This window comes from Eschrichtius robustus, chromosome 8 (genome assembly GCF_028021215.1).
Source record: "Eschrichtius robustus isolate mEscRob2 chromosome 8, mEscRob2.pri, whole genome shotgun sequence".
NCBI classification, from domain to species: Eukaryota; Metazoa; Chordata; class Mammalia; order Artiodactyla; family Eschrichtiidae; genus Eschrichtius; species Eschrichtius robustus.
Window position 1 is genome coordinate 51,026,774 of NC_090831.1, and position 14,781 is coordinate 51,041,554.

The 14,781-nt window shown below is 36.7% G+C and overlaps 1 protein-coding gene across 2 annotated transcripts in view; it reads right to left on the reverse strand.

Annotated features, from left to right (window-relative positions):
- SEMA3D (semaphorin 3D) overlaps positions 1-14,781 on the reverse strand; it is a 207,799-nt gene that overhangs the window by 107,033 nt on the left and 85,985 nt on the right. For both annotated transcript variants that reach the window (XM_068550466.1, XM_068550465.1), the window contains one exon: positions 4,323-4,483. In XM_068550466.1, the coding sequence (XP_068406567.1) occupies positions 4,323-4,483 (161 nt within the window). The remainder of the gene's footprint in view (positions 1-4,322; positions 4,484-14,781) is intronic.

The window sequence follows — 14,781 nt, forward strand, 5'->3', positions numbered from 1 at the left end:
TGATTAAAAATCTTCCAACAAACAAAAGCCCAGGACCAGATGGCTTCACAGGCGAATTCTATCAAACATTTAGAGAAGAGCTAACACCTATCCTTCTCAAACTTTTCCAAAATATAGCAGAGGGAGGAACACTCCCAAACTCATTCTACGAGGCCACCATTACCCTGACACCAAAACCAGACAAAGATGTCACAAAGAAAGAAAAGTACAGGCCAATATCACTGATGTATATAGATACAAAAATCCTCAACAAAATACTAGCAAACAGAATCCAACAGCACATTAAAAGGATCATACACCATGATCAAGTGGGGTTTATCCCAGGAAAGCAAGGATTCTTCCATATATGCAAATCAATCAATGTGATACACCATATTAACAAATTGAAGGAGAAAAACCATATGATCATCTCAATCAATGCAGAGAAAGCTTGCGACAAAATTCAACACCCATTTATGATAAAATCCCTGCAGAAAGTAGGCATAGAGGGAACTTTCCTCAACATGATAAAGGCCATATATGACAAACCCACAGCCAACATCGTCCTCAATGGTGAAAAACTGAAACCATTTCCTCTAAGATCAGGAACAAGACAAGGTTGCCCACTCTCACCACTATTATTCAACATAGTTTTGGAAGTTTTAGCCACAGCAATCAGAGAAGAAAAAGAAATAAAAGGAATCCAAATCGGAAAAGAAGAAGTAAAGCGCTGTCACTGTTTGCAGATGCCATGACACTATATATAGAGAATCCTAAAGATGCTACCAGAAAACTACTAGAGCTAATCAATGAATTTGGTAAAGTAGCAGGATACAAAATTAATGCACAGAAATCTCTGGCATTCCTATACAGTAATGATGAAAAATCTGAAAGAGAAATTACAGAAACACTCCCATTTACCATTGCAACAAACAGAATAAAATACCTAGGAATAAACCTACCTCGGGAGACAAAAGACCTGTATGCAGAAAATTATAAGACAATGATGAAAGAAATTAAAAATGGTACAAATAGATGGAGAGATATACCATGTTCTTGGATTGGAAGAATCAACATTGTGAAAATGACTGTACTACCCAAAGCAATCTACAGATTCAATGCAATCCCTATCAAACTACCACTGGCATTTTTCACAGAACTAGAACAAAAAATTTCACAATTTGTATGGAAACACAAAAGACCCCGAATAGCCAAAGCAATCTTGAGAATGAAAAACGGAGCTGGAGGAATCAGGCTCCCTGACTTCAGACTATACTACAAAGCTACAGTAACCAAGACAGTATGGTACTGGCACAAAAACAGAAATATAGATCAATGGAACAGGATAGAAAGCCCAGAGATAAACCCATGCACATATGGTCACCTTATCTTTGATAAAGGAGGCAAGAATATACAGTGGAGAAAAGACAGCCTCTTCAATAAGTGGTGCTGGGAAAACTGGACAGCTGCATGTAAAAGACTGAAATTAGAACACTCCCTAACACCATACACAAAAATAAACTCAAAATGGATTAAAGACCTAAATGTAAGGCCAGACACTATCAAACTCTTAGAGGAAAACATAGGCAGAACACTCTATGACATGAATCACAGCAAGATCCTTTTTGACCCACCTCCTAGAGGAATGGAAATAAAATCAAAAATAAACAAATGGGACCTAATGAAACTTAAAAGCTTTTGCACAGCAAAGGAAACAATAAACAAGACCAAAAGACACCCCTCAGAATGGGAGAAAATATTTGCAAATGAAGCAACTGACAAAGGATTAATCTCCAAAATTTACAAGCAGCACATGCAGCTCAATATCTAAAAAATAAACAACCCAATCCAAAAATGGGCAGAAGACCTAAATAGAGTTTTCTCCAAAGAAGATATACAGATTGCCAAGAAACACATGAAAGAATGCTCAACATCATTAATCATTAGAGAAATGCAAATCAAAACTACAATGAGATATCTCACACCGGTCAGAATGGCCATCATCAAAAAATCTACAAACAATAAATGCTGGAGAGGGTGTGGAGAAAAGGGATCCCTCTTGCACTGTTGGTGGGAATGTAAATTGATACAGCCACTATGGAGAACAGTATGGAGGTTCCTTAAAAACCTGAAAATAGAACTACCATATGACCCAGCAATCCCACTACTGGGCATATACCCTGAGAAAACCATAATTCAAAAACAGTCATGTACCAAAATGTTCATTGCAGCTCTATTTACAATAGCCAGGACATGGAAGCAACCTAAATGTCCATCAACAGATGAATGGATAAAGAAGATGTGGCACATATGTACAATGGAATATTACTCAGCCATAAAAAGAAACGAAATTGAGTTATTTGTAGTGATGTGGATCGACCTAGAGTCTGTCATATAGAGTGAAGTAAGTCAGAAAGAGAAAAACAAATACCATATGCTAACACATATATATGGAATCTAAAAAAAAAAAAAAAAAAAAGGTTATGAAGAACCTAGGGGCAAGACGGGAATGAAGACACAGACCTACTAGAGAATGGACTTGAGGATATGGGGAGGGGGAAGGGTAAGCTGGGACAAAGTGAGACAGTGGCATGGACATATATACACTACCAAACGTAAAATAGATAGCTAGTGGGAAGCAGCCGCATAGCACAGGGAGATCAGCTCGGTGCTTTGTGACCACCTAGAGGGGTGGGATAGGGAGGGTGGGAGGGAGGGAGACGCAAGAGGAAAGAGATATGGGAACATATGTATAGGTATAACTGATTCACTTTGTTATAAAGCAGAAACTAACACACCATTGTAAAGCAATCATACTCCAATAAAGATGTTAAAAAAAAAAAAAGAATAAATGGAATGGAGCTATAATGGCAGAATGAAAGGACAAGTGTTTCAAATTCTAGCACATAATCAGCTATTTATTCCACCTTACTGTAAACAATATCTAGGCTGCAGAATAATAATAATTCCAAAAAAAATAAGATAACCTTATGAGTTTGTGTGTTTGGACTAACACAAGTCAAGAACAACTACTGGAAATATTTTAGCCCTCATTCTTCTTCTAGAAACCCAGATTACATGGAATGCATGCGTATACATTTGCATTCAAAGATTATTTCTTTATCATACCTGAGCATTCATAAAAATTATTCCTTTTCCTTTGGTGGACCTGAAAAATGTGTGGAACAACTACTTAAAAATTAAATGATTAGAGGAGCAAAAACATTGTTTCTAATGCATGTGTTCATTAAGTGATAGTAACACATATGGTGACAAATATTTTGCCTATGTAGACTGAAGCCCTGAGCGCTGATAATACTCAAATAACTGAACCGATATTTAGTTATTTTAATAACTCAAAATTAGAGGATTAAGTTAAAGTGGTCATTGTAGGTGAAAGCCATATGAAGCTTCAAAGTCCAAGAAGGACCTACAAAAAACTCTGAATGGGAAGAAGTCTCTATTAACTCAGTGTTGGGAACTATTGACCTGAAAGCTTGAAATGGCTCCTAGTATTTCTTTTGCAGTAGTATTTCTTCTGGCAAAGAAGAGAAAGAAAAAACAAAGTTACCTCATAGATGCAGAATAGGTCATATATTATGTCTTCTCATCAGTCATTCAACTCTTGTAGTCTTGGTATCCATTTTTGTTTGCATAGATATTGATATTTACTAAATTACTGGCTAACAATAATCGATAAAACAGTGTGACAGTCTTTTCTTTGGGTATCACAGTGCTAGTTGAAAATGTAGGATACAACAGCAATTGCTTTATGGGTTTTGAATAACTAGTATATATTTCTTTTAAGTGCTAAGATTGTTCTTAATGAGCCCACAAGTGAGGCATTATTCATCTTCACTATCTGAATGTGACTGGGCCATAGAAGAAACTTGCTCAGATATAAAAGGAGAGTGTGGAGAAACCAGCGTAGTGCTAAAATGCTACCAGAGTCACACTATCATTAAGTATGCTTATTTGTTCATTGAAAATTAATAAAAATTTAATTTTACAATAATTGCTACAGATATAAATATTAATATTTCATGAATAACTCATTTTCCAGCTTTTAAATCCAAAACTTTGCAGTAGTATCCATTTACTAACTTTTCATGCCTTTCATTCAGATTTTCACAGGTTTTAGTATTACACTCACTCTTGTACTTAAATCCATAAAAATCCAAAAACATGTATCAGAGGCAATAAGTGCTTTTAACATGTTCTTTTTTGACATGTAAATGACCTACTGCATTTGACACTGAATCACTTAAAACAAAACAAAAGAGAAGGAAAAGGGCATAGATGAAAATAAATGCATCCAGTCAACTATATAGAAATAAACTGACCTTCTTAAAATTTTTGTTTAAGTCAACCAGACTGAGCAGGAAGATGTGGTCCTTGGCTCCCAGCAGCAGCCTGCCCCTCTCCTCATCTAACAGAATGGTTTGGAAATCCAGTCCTTCTGATGAGCCCAAAAAGGGAATACAGCTATTTGAAAGCAGCAAGTCTACGGGCAAGTAAAAGAAGGATAAAAAGAAAGAAAAAATTCTGAATAAGCAAAATCTTTATTTGCCTCCATACACACACTGTTCCACTTTGTAAATGCAGATACACAGCATGAAAGCTCCAATTTAGATATATGAAAACAATATACAGTTTTTAGCGCATACTCATTTAGCAATAGATGCAACTTATTATATTTGATTTTATTGACACAATGTTTATCTTATTATCAAAAATGAATATAAAACATGTTAACACAAAAGCAGTAAATGCAAAATTTCTCACAACGCTGTTTACCTTTTTTTTTAATACCTTTTTAAAAAATAAATCTATTTATCTATTTTTGGCTGCATTGGGTCTTTGTTGCTGCACATGGGCTTTCTCTAGTTGCGGCGGGCGAGCGGGGGCTACTCTTCATTGTGGTGTCCAGGTAGTTGTGGCTCACGGGCTTAGTTGCTCCACGGAACGTGGGATCTTCCCGGACCAGGGCTCGAACCTGTGTCCCCTGCATTGGCAGGTGGAGTCTTAACCACTGCGCCAACAGGGAAGTCCCTGCCTTCTTAAGTTATAAATTAAAGCATCTACCTACAGTAAGATTTGCAAACTGATCAAATTACCAATATATGCAAAGTAAGCAGCAAACTAAGTGTGTGATAAATCTCAGGCATTTTTTTCCCCTTCTACTTTTGATAGTGTTCAGATTGACCCCATGTCTGGAAGATTACACAGTGCCCTATTTCACATATACAGCAAGATGTAAACAAAGAAGCAATGGATTCTGAAGGAGGTGTGATCCTGAACCAGTGATGGAATTAGAATTATAAAGCAAGAAGGGACCTTAAAAATCAATGAATGCAAATTCATGATTTTATAAATGGAGGTGTTTAATTCCATCAAGATGAAGCCACATGCCCTAAAGTCACAAAACTAGGGTGGCAAAGCTGATAATATAACCTCAGTCCCAGTCTCCATTTATCTTTGGTTTGTTACCGGGCCTAGTTCTTTGTTTCAGTTATAATTGTGATATGAACAGATTCCTATTTAAATTTAGGTCTGAGGGTTAGTGGTTAGGACTCCATGCTCTCACTGCTGAGGGCCCAGGTTCAATCTCTGGTCAAGGAACTAAGATCCTGCAAGCCATGTGGCATGGCCAAAAAAACCAAAAACCAAAGAAAAACCAAACTAACTAAATAAATAAATTTAGGTCTGAGTTTACAGGAGCCCAAATCTTTTCAATATGTTTCACCCCAAGTACAAAACATACCCACTCATTTTGTACAACCCTAGACTATTAATTACCAATAAGATAATAATATCACTCATCACTTTTATTAAAGCCCATTGTATGTTACTGCACTTTAAAACTAAATCATTATGTTCAAGCAATTCATTATCAATTGATGAGAAAAGTAAAAAGAGACGATGTCTTAGAAACAGGCATCAAGATGCTTCTAAAATGTGTAAGGGCAGTTTTCAATCTCTGTAAAATGGATATTTGAGTCCCTTAAATTTAAAACCTATACATTCCGTCCATAAACTGTGGACTTTATTACTATTTCATGTTTTTGAGAATTCCTGTCACTCTACTTTTCTAATTTACAATGGTTAAATGTTACTTCTTTTAGTCACTAAGATAGATTTTTTGTCTTAGTTTTGACAAACTAAAAGGTCATATGCTGAAGAAGATACGATACTATTTGAATTCTCAAGTTAGTGTGGCTTTACCAAACATAAATGTCTTATTAATATTTATGAATCATGCTTTGTGCACCCTGGATCGAAGTCTTAACTCTACACGAATTATTTTTCTACTAAAGTTAAATAAAACATTAATCGTTTTTCAGACCAGAGACAAAATGGGATAATATATTTTAGCATCTTCAAATGTAGTAATAAGCCTATTTTTGCAGGGCTGATATCCAGTAAATTTTCCATATTGATTGCAAAGTAGAACAGAAGGGAAAGAATGGAACCAAGAGAACAGACAAGACAGATAACGATCTAAAGCCTTAACAAGAGAAAACATTTCACACAAACCTTCATTCAATCAGGCAATTCTGTATCTTCCATGGGATTTCCCCTTGTTTAACTAAGAATGAAATGGGCAAAATGGAAAGTATGTAAGGGGATTTCCAAGACGATATCTTGACCCAACTAATAGAGGAACATAGGTTTTAGGTTATAAATCCATACTATTTCAAGTGTCCATAGATTATAATCAACTATTTTGAACTATGCATTGCAATGTTAATTACAAAATGAAACATGGCTTAGCCTAATAAGCAAGAGTGTGAGCTTTAGGCCCAGATCAGCTGCATCATATCCTAGTTTTGCAACTCTGGCTTTGTGATCGAGGACAACAAATTTAAACTCTCTGTGCCTTCTCATCTATAAAATGGGGATAATAATTAATAGAAACTATGTAATAAATCACATAGATGGGAGGAATAATGAGTAAACATAGGCATTAGAATAGTGCCTAGCACACAGTAAGTGCTATGTAACTATCAGCTATTATAATAATGATGTATTTTTAAAACTCTATATAAAATCTATAAAAAGAAGTCATATTTTCCAACTCATAATCCTCATGATGATTAAAGGAGGTAATTTATATAAAGTTCTTAGAACAATGCCTTGAAAATAGGAAAAGTTCAAAAAACATTAACTGTTACTTTGAATATTAAACTCTGGTTTGGGCCAAATGAGTTCTATTAAAGAGTATTATCTCACCTTCCATTAAATCTGACTTATGAAGATTAGAACAGCTCTATGTTTTTTAAAATAATATTGGAATAACATTAAAAAGCTACTCTGTCCACAAATATTTATAAGCTTCTAGTACGTGTTAAGCATTGAACATGCTGCTTAAGGTTGTGGAATGGCTGAGTCCTACCGTCAAGGAGCTCACAGATCCCTGTGCAAATAGATATGCATAGACAATACAACATAAGCACAATAAATTATAATACAAGTGTATACAAAATGCTAACAAATCTTTCAAGTAATTAATTGTGCATCACCTTACAAAAGGAGGTGATACTTGTGAACAGTCTTGAAGGACAGACAGAAGCTTTACAGGAAAAACATAAAGAAAAGTTTATTCCAAGCAGAACAGTACTAGAATGTACAAGGGTATACACCATCGTATATTACACTTACGTACTGCATGTTTAATGCTATCTCCTACTATGGGGTATGAGTTCCTTCAGGGCCAAGACCAGGCCTTACTTATCTTGGAAACCCCAGCACGTATCTCAGAGTCTGAGACAAATTAAGCACTTTAATAAGTTTGGGGAATTGTAGTAGTTCAGTAGGCTGCAACAGAGAGAAGAGGCAGGGGCAGTGAGAAGTGAGGATGCCTCCAGGTAATTAGGGCATAAGACGGCAGGCTGCCGAGGTCGGGCACTATGTAAGTAACTGAAAGCCACTAAAGTATTTTGTGCAGGAAAAGTGACAGAGACTATAGCTGAGTATTACAAAAATAAGTCTGGCTGCAGTGTTCAGGATGGATGAGAGTCAGGAAAGATGGGGGCAGAGAGGCTCCCCAGAAGTTTCTGAAACGTGGTGAGTCCCTGAATTATGGCAGTGCTAATGGGAAGAGGAAGACGAGTCTCATTTTCCGTCTCTACGCAAACAGTGAGAAAAATAAAGTTGAGGTCATCATTTGCTTTATTTTCTTTTACCATAACTAATTCTATTGGTTTTAGTTTCAAACAAATTTGACAAGGAAAAACAGCTGCAAAAATAGTGACTAACCTGAAGCATTAACACTTTAAAATGGTTTAACGTTGCCTTGTAACAATGTTAGCATCAAAACGATTAAAGCATGCTTCCCCGATGCTTTGTAGCCAAACTAAATAACTGGACTTAGGCATTACATATGAAAATTTCTCAGGCTGATGCACACATTTTGAAAAGACCTTGGGACAGGGATTGGAACAGGTTCCCTCTTCCCCAAACAGTTTATCTTTCTTGCATTTCTGCCAAACCAAGCAAAGTCATTTTTGTTTCCACGGGATCATCAACAAAAGCCTAGAAAAAAAAAGTTAAATCCAGAGTCTGAATCTTAACACCTAAAGCTGATACACTCCCAGGGTTTCAGGAATCAGATATGGATGCGAGCTGTGCAGGCTGCAAACTCATGCAAGTTAAAGACTAATAATTTGGCAATATATTGCAAAGCTTTATTTTTTCTTTTCTTAAACTGGCAAGTCTCAGGCACGTGATTTTTAAGACTGTCCACAGTTTATAATCCTTTTGAACAGAAACTCTGTCTTGTTTTTTTTCCCCCTTTGGTGGTGGGGTGAATGGCTTCACAAATGCCATTCAGATAGGGCCTGCTCTGTACTTACTTAACCAATATAACCTTTCCTCAGACTTCTAGGTCCTAAATGCATTCTTTGTTCCATCTACCTAAACCTTTGACCGAAACTACCATAATCACTCCTTCTAGCCGTTCTTTTAGCAATTCATTGTCCTATCACCTTGTTCTCAGTTTGTAATCTCACTCAATCACCCAGGCCCTCAAATTCCCACTCTTGTTCTCAATACATTCTTGAAAAATCTACAGCTGATTATTTCTGAAATAAACGCAGCAAAGTTATGATTCATCGTTTACTCCACTAGTTTAACTATGGAAATCATGCACATGATGGATTTTAATTGAATGATGACACAGAGCAGATGTTCATAATCCATGATCAATAAACCACTGCAGAGCAACAGGATTGGTTCTGAGGTTCAAAACTCCTATAAACAGCATGGTATTTTCCTGTATTTGTATGTATGTGTGCATTGCTGAAGAGTATGTCCAGAGTTCATCAACATCTGCTGATATCTTACCAGAAGTCACAGGTAAATTGTATGTCTCCCACATACAGTTAATAACATATTTAGAATAATTTCTCATTTCTAACACAACAAAGTAAGTCTCTACCCTCATAAAACTAGATTTTTGAAAGCAAACAACTGACTCATCTAAGATCGCACAGGTACTGTGCACATGCTCCAACGACTGATAACAAGTTCCACTCTTATGGACCTCACAGCCTAGTGGAGAGAAAATGCTCATCCACAACAAAAATGAGAATATACATTTTTTTTTCCAGTGTCTGGAGACTTTATTTATCTAGTTATTTATTCATTTAGGCCACACCTGGTGGCATGTGGGATGCAGGACCTTAGTTCCCCGACCAGGGATCAAACCCATGCCCTGGGGTTAACTCCGTGCATTGGGAGCACGGAGTCTTAACCACTGGACCACCAGGGAAGTCCCAAGAATATACTTGTGACAAAGGACAACGGTACTTAAAGTAGTAGACTGTTAAATATTTTTAATAGTAAAATAGAAAGAACTTCCTCTCTGTGTCTCCATTAGCAAAAGCCAAATAACACAATTCTCGCCAATACAGTGGGTAGAGAAACTAAACGGTCTCTGATCACCTTCCAACCCTGGAGTTCTAGGGCATTAGAACCTAACATTGAACTTTGTTAAAACGGACAACGTATCAAGTAACAAACTGTCATTCATCTATTTAACTCCAGGCCATTGCTCTGTTCTTTGGAGCAGGTAGCCTCTAACCTTTGGGAAGAACAGAAATACGGTATATGGCAATTAGAGCTAAAGGGAGATCTTCTCAATAAACCTGTTGGACTCCTCTGTTACCAATTCAGTGAGGTCCAGAATGGTTAAGTGGGCTTCACAAAACCAGTTTTCTCTTCGTGGCAAAATACAGCAGCACTGAATCCCCTCACCTACAGCCACATGCCCCTCCATGTGAGGGCAAGGCCGAAGATCCCACAGTCCCTGCTCCTATTTGAAATAAATCCTTGTTCTGAAAAGAATTCTTTGTATCTCGCTTTTAGTGTCCCTTCATATAATTGTTCATTCAGCCTGAAGAAACATTTGACCTGATGCTCTACAGTCTTCCTCGCTACCCCAGAGAGGAAAGGAGTGGTCAGTCACGCTGAATCTAATAAATTTAGGATTAAGCAGCACAGACTTCCTCAATGATTCACTGTGAAATGAATAAAATCCCAAACCCTTGAATTCCTGCATTTATTGCCAGAAATTCTATACTGGGTGGAGTTGACAATCTCTCTCACGAGAAGACTACATAGCTAAAAAACGGCTTCCCATATCCTTTAAAGAACACTTCACAGGAAGATCTTTTTTTAAAGAAGAAAATCAAAGTTATTAAAGGCAGAATTTCATGGGGTAAAAGTAAAATCACCTTTGAGAAAAGTCAATTTCCAGTAGAATTTCTCAGCAGAGAAAGCTTACAGCCAACAATGAATCCAGATCAAAACCCTGTCAACTTGGGGATTCCCTGGTGGTCCAGTGGTTAGGACTCGGCACTTGCCAAAAAAAAAAAAACAAAGCAAAAGAAACAAACAAACAAAAAACAACCCCCCAAAAAATACCCTGTCACCTTTCCCTACCATCTCAGGATATTCAGCACAAGAGCACAAATTCTTGCCACACCTACTCCCTCTTTTTCCTCAAGGAAATAGCCATTATATCAGTAGGGCTGTTCTGAGGGTTCTTGAATACAGTCACATCTCCAGTGTGTTCTCTGCAAAACTGTCTAAATAAAGAAGGAAAGGCGTTTTTTTTTCCTGCCTTCCCCATAAATTCAGCTTCTCCCCCTTGATCTCTGAATTCCCTGGGCTTCCATGCCAACCGTTAGTCTCCCAAGATTCTTTCTATGGAACTCCTTCGTCCCATAGTTCCCATAAATGTTTTGGCTACCAAAACACCCTTACCATCCCCCAACCCCCAAAGCCTGTTCTCAGTTTGGGTCCGGAATTGAGTAAAGGGAGCAAACTGCTCATCCCAAAATGAAAATTAGTCTCTAATGTTGCGGCTCACTGAGTCCCTTTGGCTCTCTGTGAACCTGTATTTGTCTCTCCCGCTTTTGGTCTGAGGCAAGGGAAGAATTCTTTCTTGGATTTAACCTTTGGAAAGTGAACCCATCTTAAATTGGCCCTACCTGACTTTCAATTGGTTTTCTGAGGTTTGAGATCATATGAAAAGACCTTGGTCACCAAGATGGCTCACTTCCACCTATCAAACATACCACTTATTCTCTATTTAAGTACCTTTAGTCTCCATAGCTAACTGCTCAAACAATATCAAATGTATAAAGAATGTTATTCAAAGCTAAAACCCCGACAAAAGACTAAATTATAGGCGTATGTTATATTATCGTTATATTTTCCTAGGTGAAAAGTCTAACCCTACCTTGCAAATGCAAGTTAAAATCAGAAAGAAAAAAAAAAAGAAATTCTCATTTGCTCATCTGCAATGGCATGTTGGAAATCACTCTGTTCATTAGGTCTTAGACAGAACATTGTCTATATCAATAATAAATCAGATGATGCCACATAGGGAAACATAAATTAGGAACAAACAAAGCCTATTAATCATCAAGCTACATTCTTGCCAGGACAGGATGTGGAATAGGAGTGTGGTAATTCTACACCATCACATTTTCATCTACATCCATGCATTTAAATCACAGGTTTCTTCTTCTTTGGCTAGTTTTCAACAGTAGACACTTTATATAATCCATCACATGTGAGATTCATAATTTACGATTATGGGTCCCTTTTAAATTCTTACTTTGAGTAAGAATGAATTGTTTCAAATTCTCAGAAGCTGGGCCACGATAAATTTTCCTACTGACCTATAAAATGGCTAACATTATAAATAACTGATGCATTTCCAGAAGAACAATTCAATAATAGAATAAACTGCCTCAGAAATAGTTGAGAGGATAATTCCGGGAAAGACAGATTCTACTTTGACAATTATTTTCTCAATTCCCTTCAAAGTATTGAGAATTTCTCCCTTTTCAAATTTCAAGGTATATTTAAAATCAAAACACCACGTCACAAGTGAATATGAGTTTGTTTTCAATCTAGTATGTGTATTTAATTTTTAAAAAACTTAGAAAAGTCATACCTTAATACACCATCTATTACTGATTCTAAATAGCAAGACAAATATCACAAGAGCAAATAATTCCTCAAGCTAAGATCACCACAAGTTAATGTACAGAGCAAAGAGTTGTGAGAATAACTTAAAATATCACAATATTTTATAACAATATTACTTTTTAAATTAATTATATTAATCGAAGTTAAGTATACACATATCAAAAAGTAAAGTAAAAAGGCGTATATAAGCCCATCTGTCTCTTCTCCCACCTCTGTCCACCTCTAATCTAGAACCCATATTAACACATTTAGTAGTTTATTTTCTATTTATTTTCATATACACAAATAATATGTATGTACTACTACCTTTTAAAACATCATTTTCAGACATTTCCACTGAATTCCTGTTTATAGAAGTTGAGAGTTCTAGCTTTCTTATGCCAACTCATTCCCTCCAACCAAGCTCCTAACATTACGGTATGTCCATTCTTATAAAAGCTATATTTAATCATTCCATTACTATCGCAAGGTAAATATTCTTCCCTACTTTGAAAAGTAGTGTTCTCTAAAGAAGACTATTACAAGAAACAAAGAAGGACATTACATAATGATCAAGGGATCAATCCAAGAAGAAGTTATAACCATTGTAAATATTTATGCATCCAATATAGGAGCACCTCAATACATAAAGCAAATACTAACAGCCACAAAAGGGGAAATCGACGATAACACAATCATAGTAGGGGACTTTAACACCCCACTTTCAGCAATGGACAGATCATCCAAAATGAAAATAAATAAGGAAACAAAAGCTTTAAATGATACATTAAACAAGATGGATTTAATTGATATTTACAGGACATTCCATCCAAAAACAGCAGAATACAATTTCTTCTCAAGTGCTCATGGAACATTCTCCAGGATAGATCATATCTTGGGTCACAAATCAAGCCTTGGTAAATTTAAGAAAATTGAAATCGTATCCAGTATCTTTTCCGACCACAACGCTATGAGATTAGACATCGATTACAGGAAAACATCTGTAAAAACTACAAACACAGGAAGGCTAAACAATAAACTACTTAATAGGGCTTCCCTGGTGGCGCAGTGGTTAAGAATCCACCTGCCAATGCAGGGGACACGGGTTCGAGCCCTGGTCCAGGAAGATCCCACATGCCACAGAGCAACTAAGTCCGTGCACCACAACTGCTGAGCCTGTGCTCTAGAGCCCGCGAGCCACAACTACTGAGCCTGTGTGCCACAACTACTGAAGCCCGCCTGCCTAGAGCCCCTGCTTCGTAACAAGTGAAGCCACCGCAATGAGAAGCCTGCGCACCGCAACGAAGAGTAGCCCCCTCTCGCCACAACTAGAGAAAGCCCGCGCACAGCAACAAAGACCCAACGCAGACAAAAATTAAAAAATAAATAAATAAATAAAAATAAACTACTTAATTACCAAGAGATCACTGAAGAAATCAAAGAGGAAATCAAAAAATACCTAGAAACAAATGACAATGAAAACACGACAACCCAAAACCTATGGGAGGCAGCAAAAGCAGTTCTAAGAGGGAAGTTTATAGCAATAAAATCCTACCTTAAGAAACAAGAAACATCTCAAATAAACCACCTAGCCTTACACCTAAAGCAATTAGAGAAAGAAGAACAAAAAAACCCCAAAGTTAGCAGAAGGAAAGAAATCATAAAGATCAGATCAGAAATAAATGAAAAAGAAATGAAGGAAATGAGAGCAAAGATCAATCAAACTAAAACCTGGTTCTATGAGAAGATAAACAAAATTGATAAACCATTAGCCAGACTCATCAAGAAAAAAAAAGAAGACTCAAATCAATAGAATTAGAAATGAAAAAGGAGAAGTAACAACTGACACTGCAGAAATACAAAGGATCATGAGAGATTACTATAAGCAACTCTATGCCAATAAAATGGACAACCTGGAAGAAATGGACAAATTCTTAGAAAAGCACAACCTTCTGAACCGGGAAGAAATAGAAAATATAAACAGACCAATCACAAGCACTGAAATTGAAACTGTGATTAAAAATCTTCCAACAAACAAAAGCCCAGGATCAGATGGCTTCACAGGCGAATTCTATCAAACATTTAAAGAAGAGCTAACACCTATCCTTCTCAAACTCTTCCAAAATATAGCAGAGGGAGGAACACTCCCAAACTCATTCTACGAAGCCACCATCACCCTGATACCAAAACCAGACAAAGATGTCACAAAGAAAGAAAACTACAGGCCAATATCAGTGATGAATATAAATTCAAAAATCCTCAACAAAATACTAGCAAATAGAACCCAACAGCATATTAAAAGTATTATACACCATGATC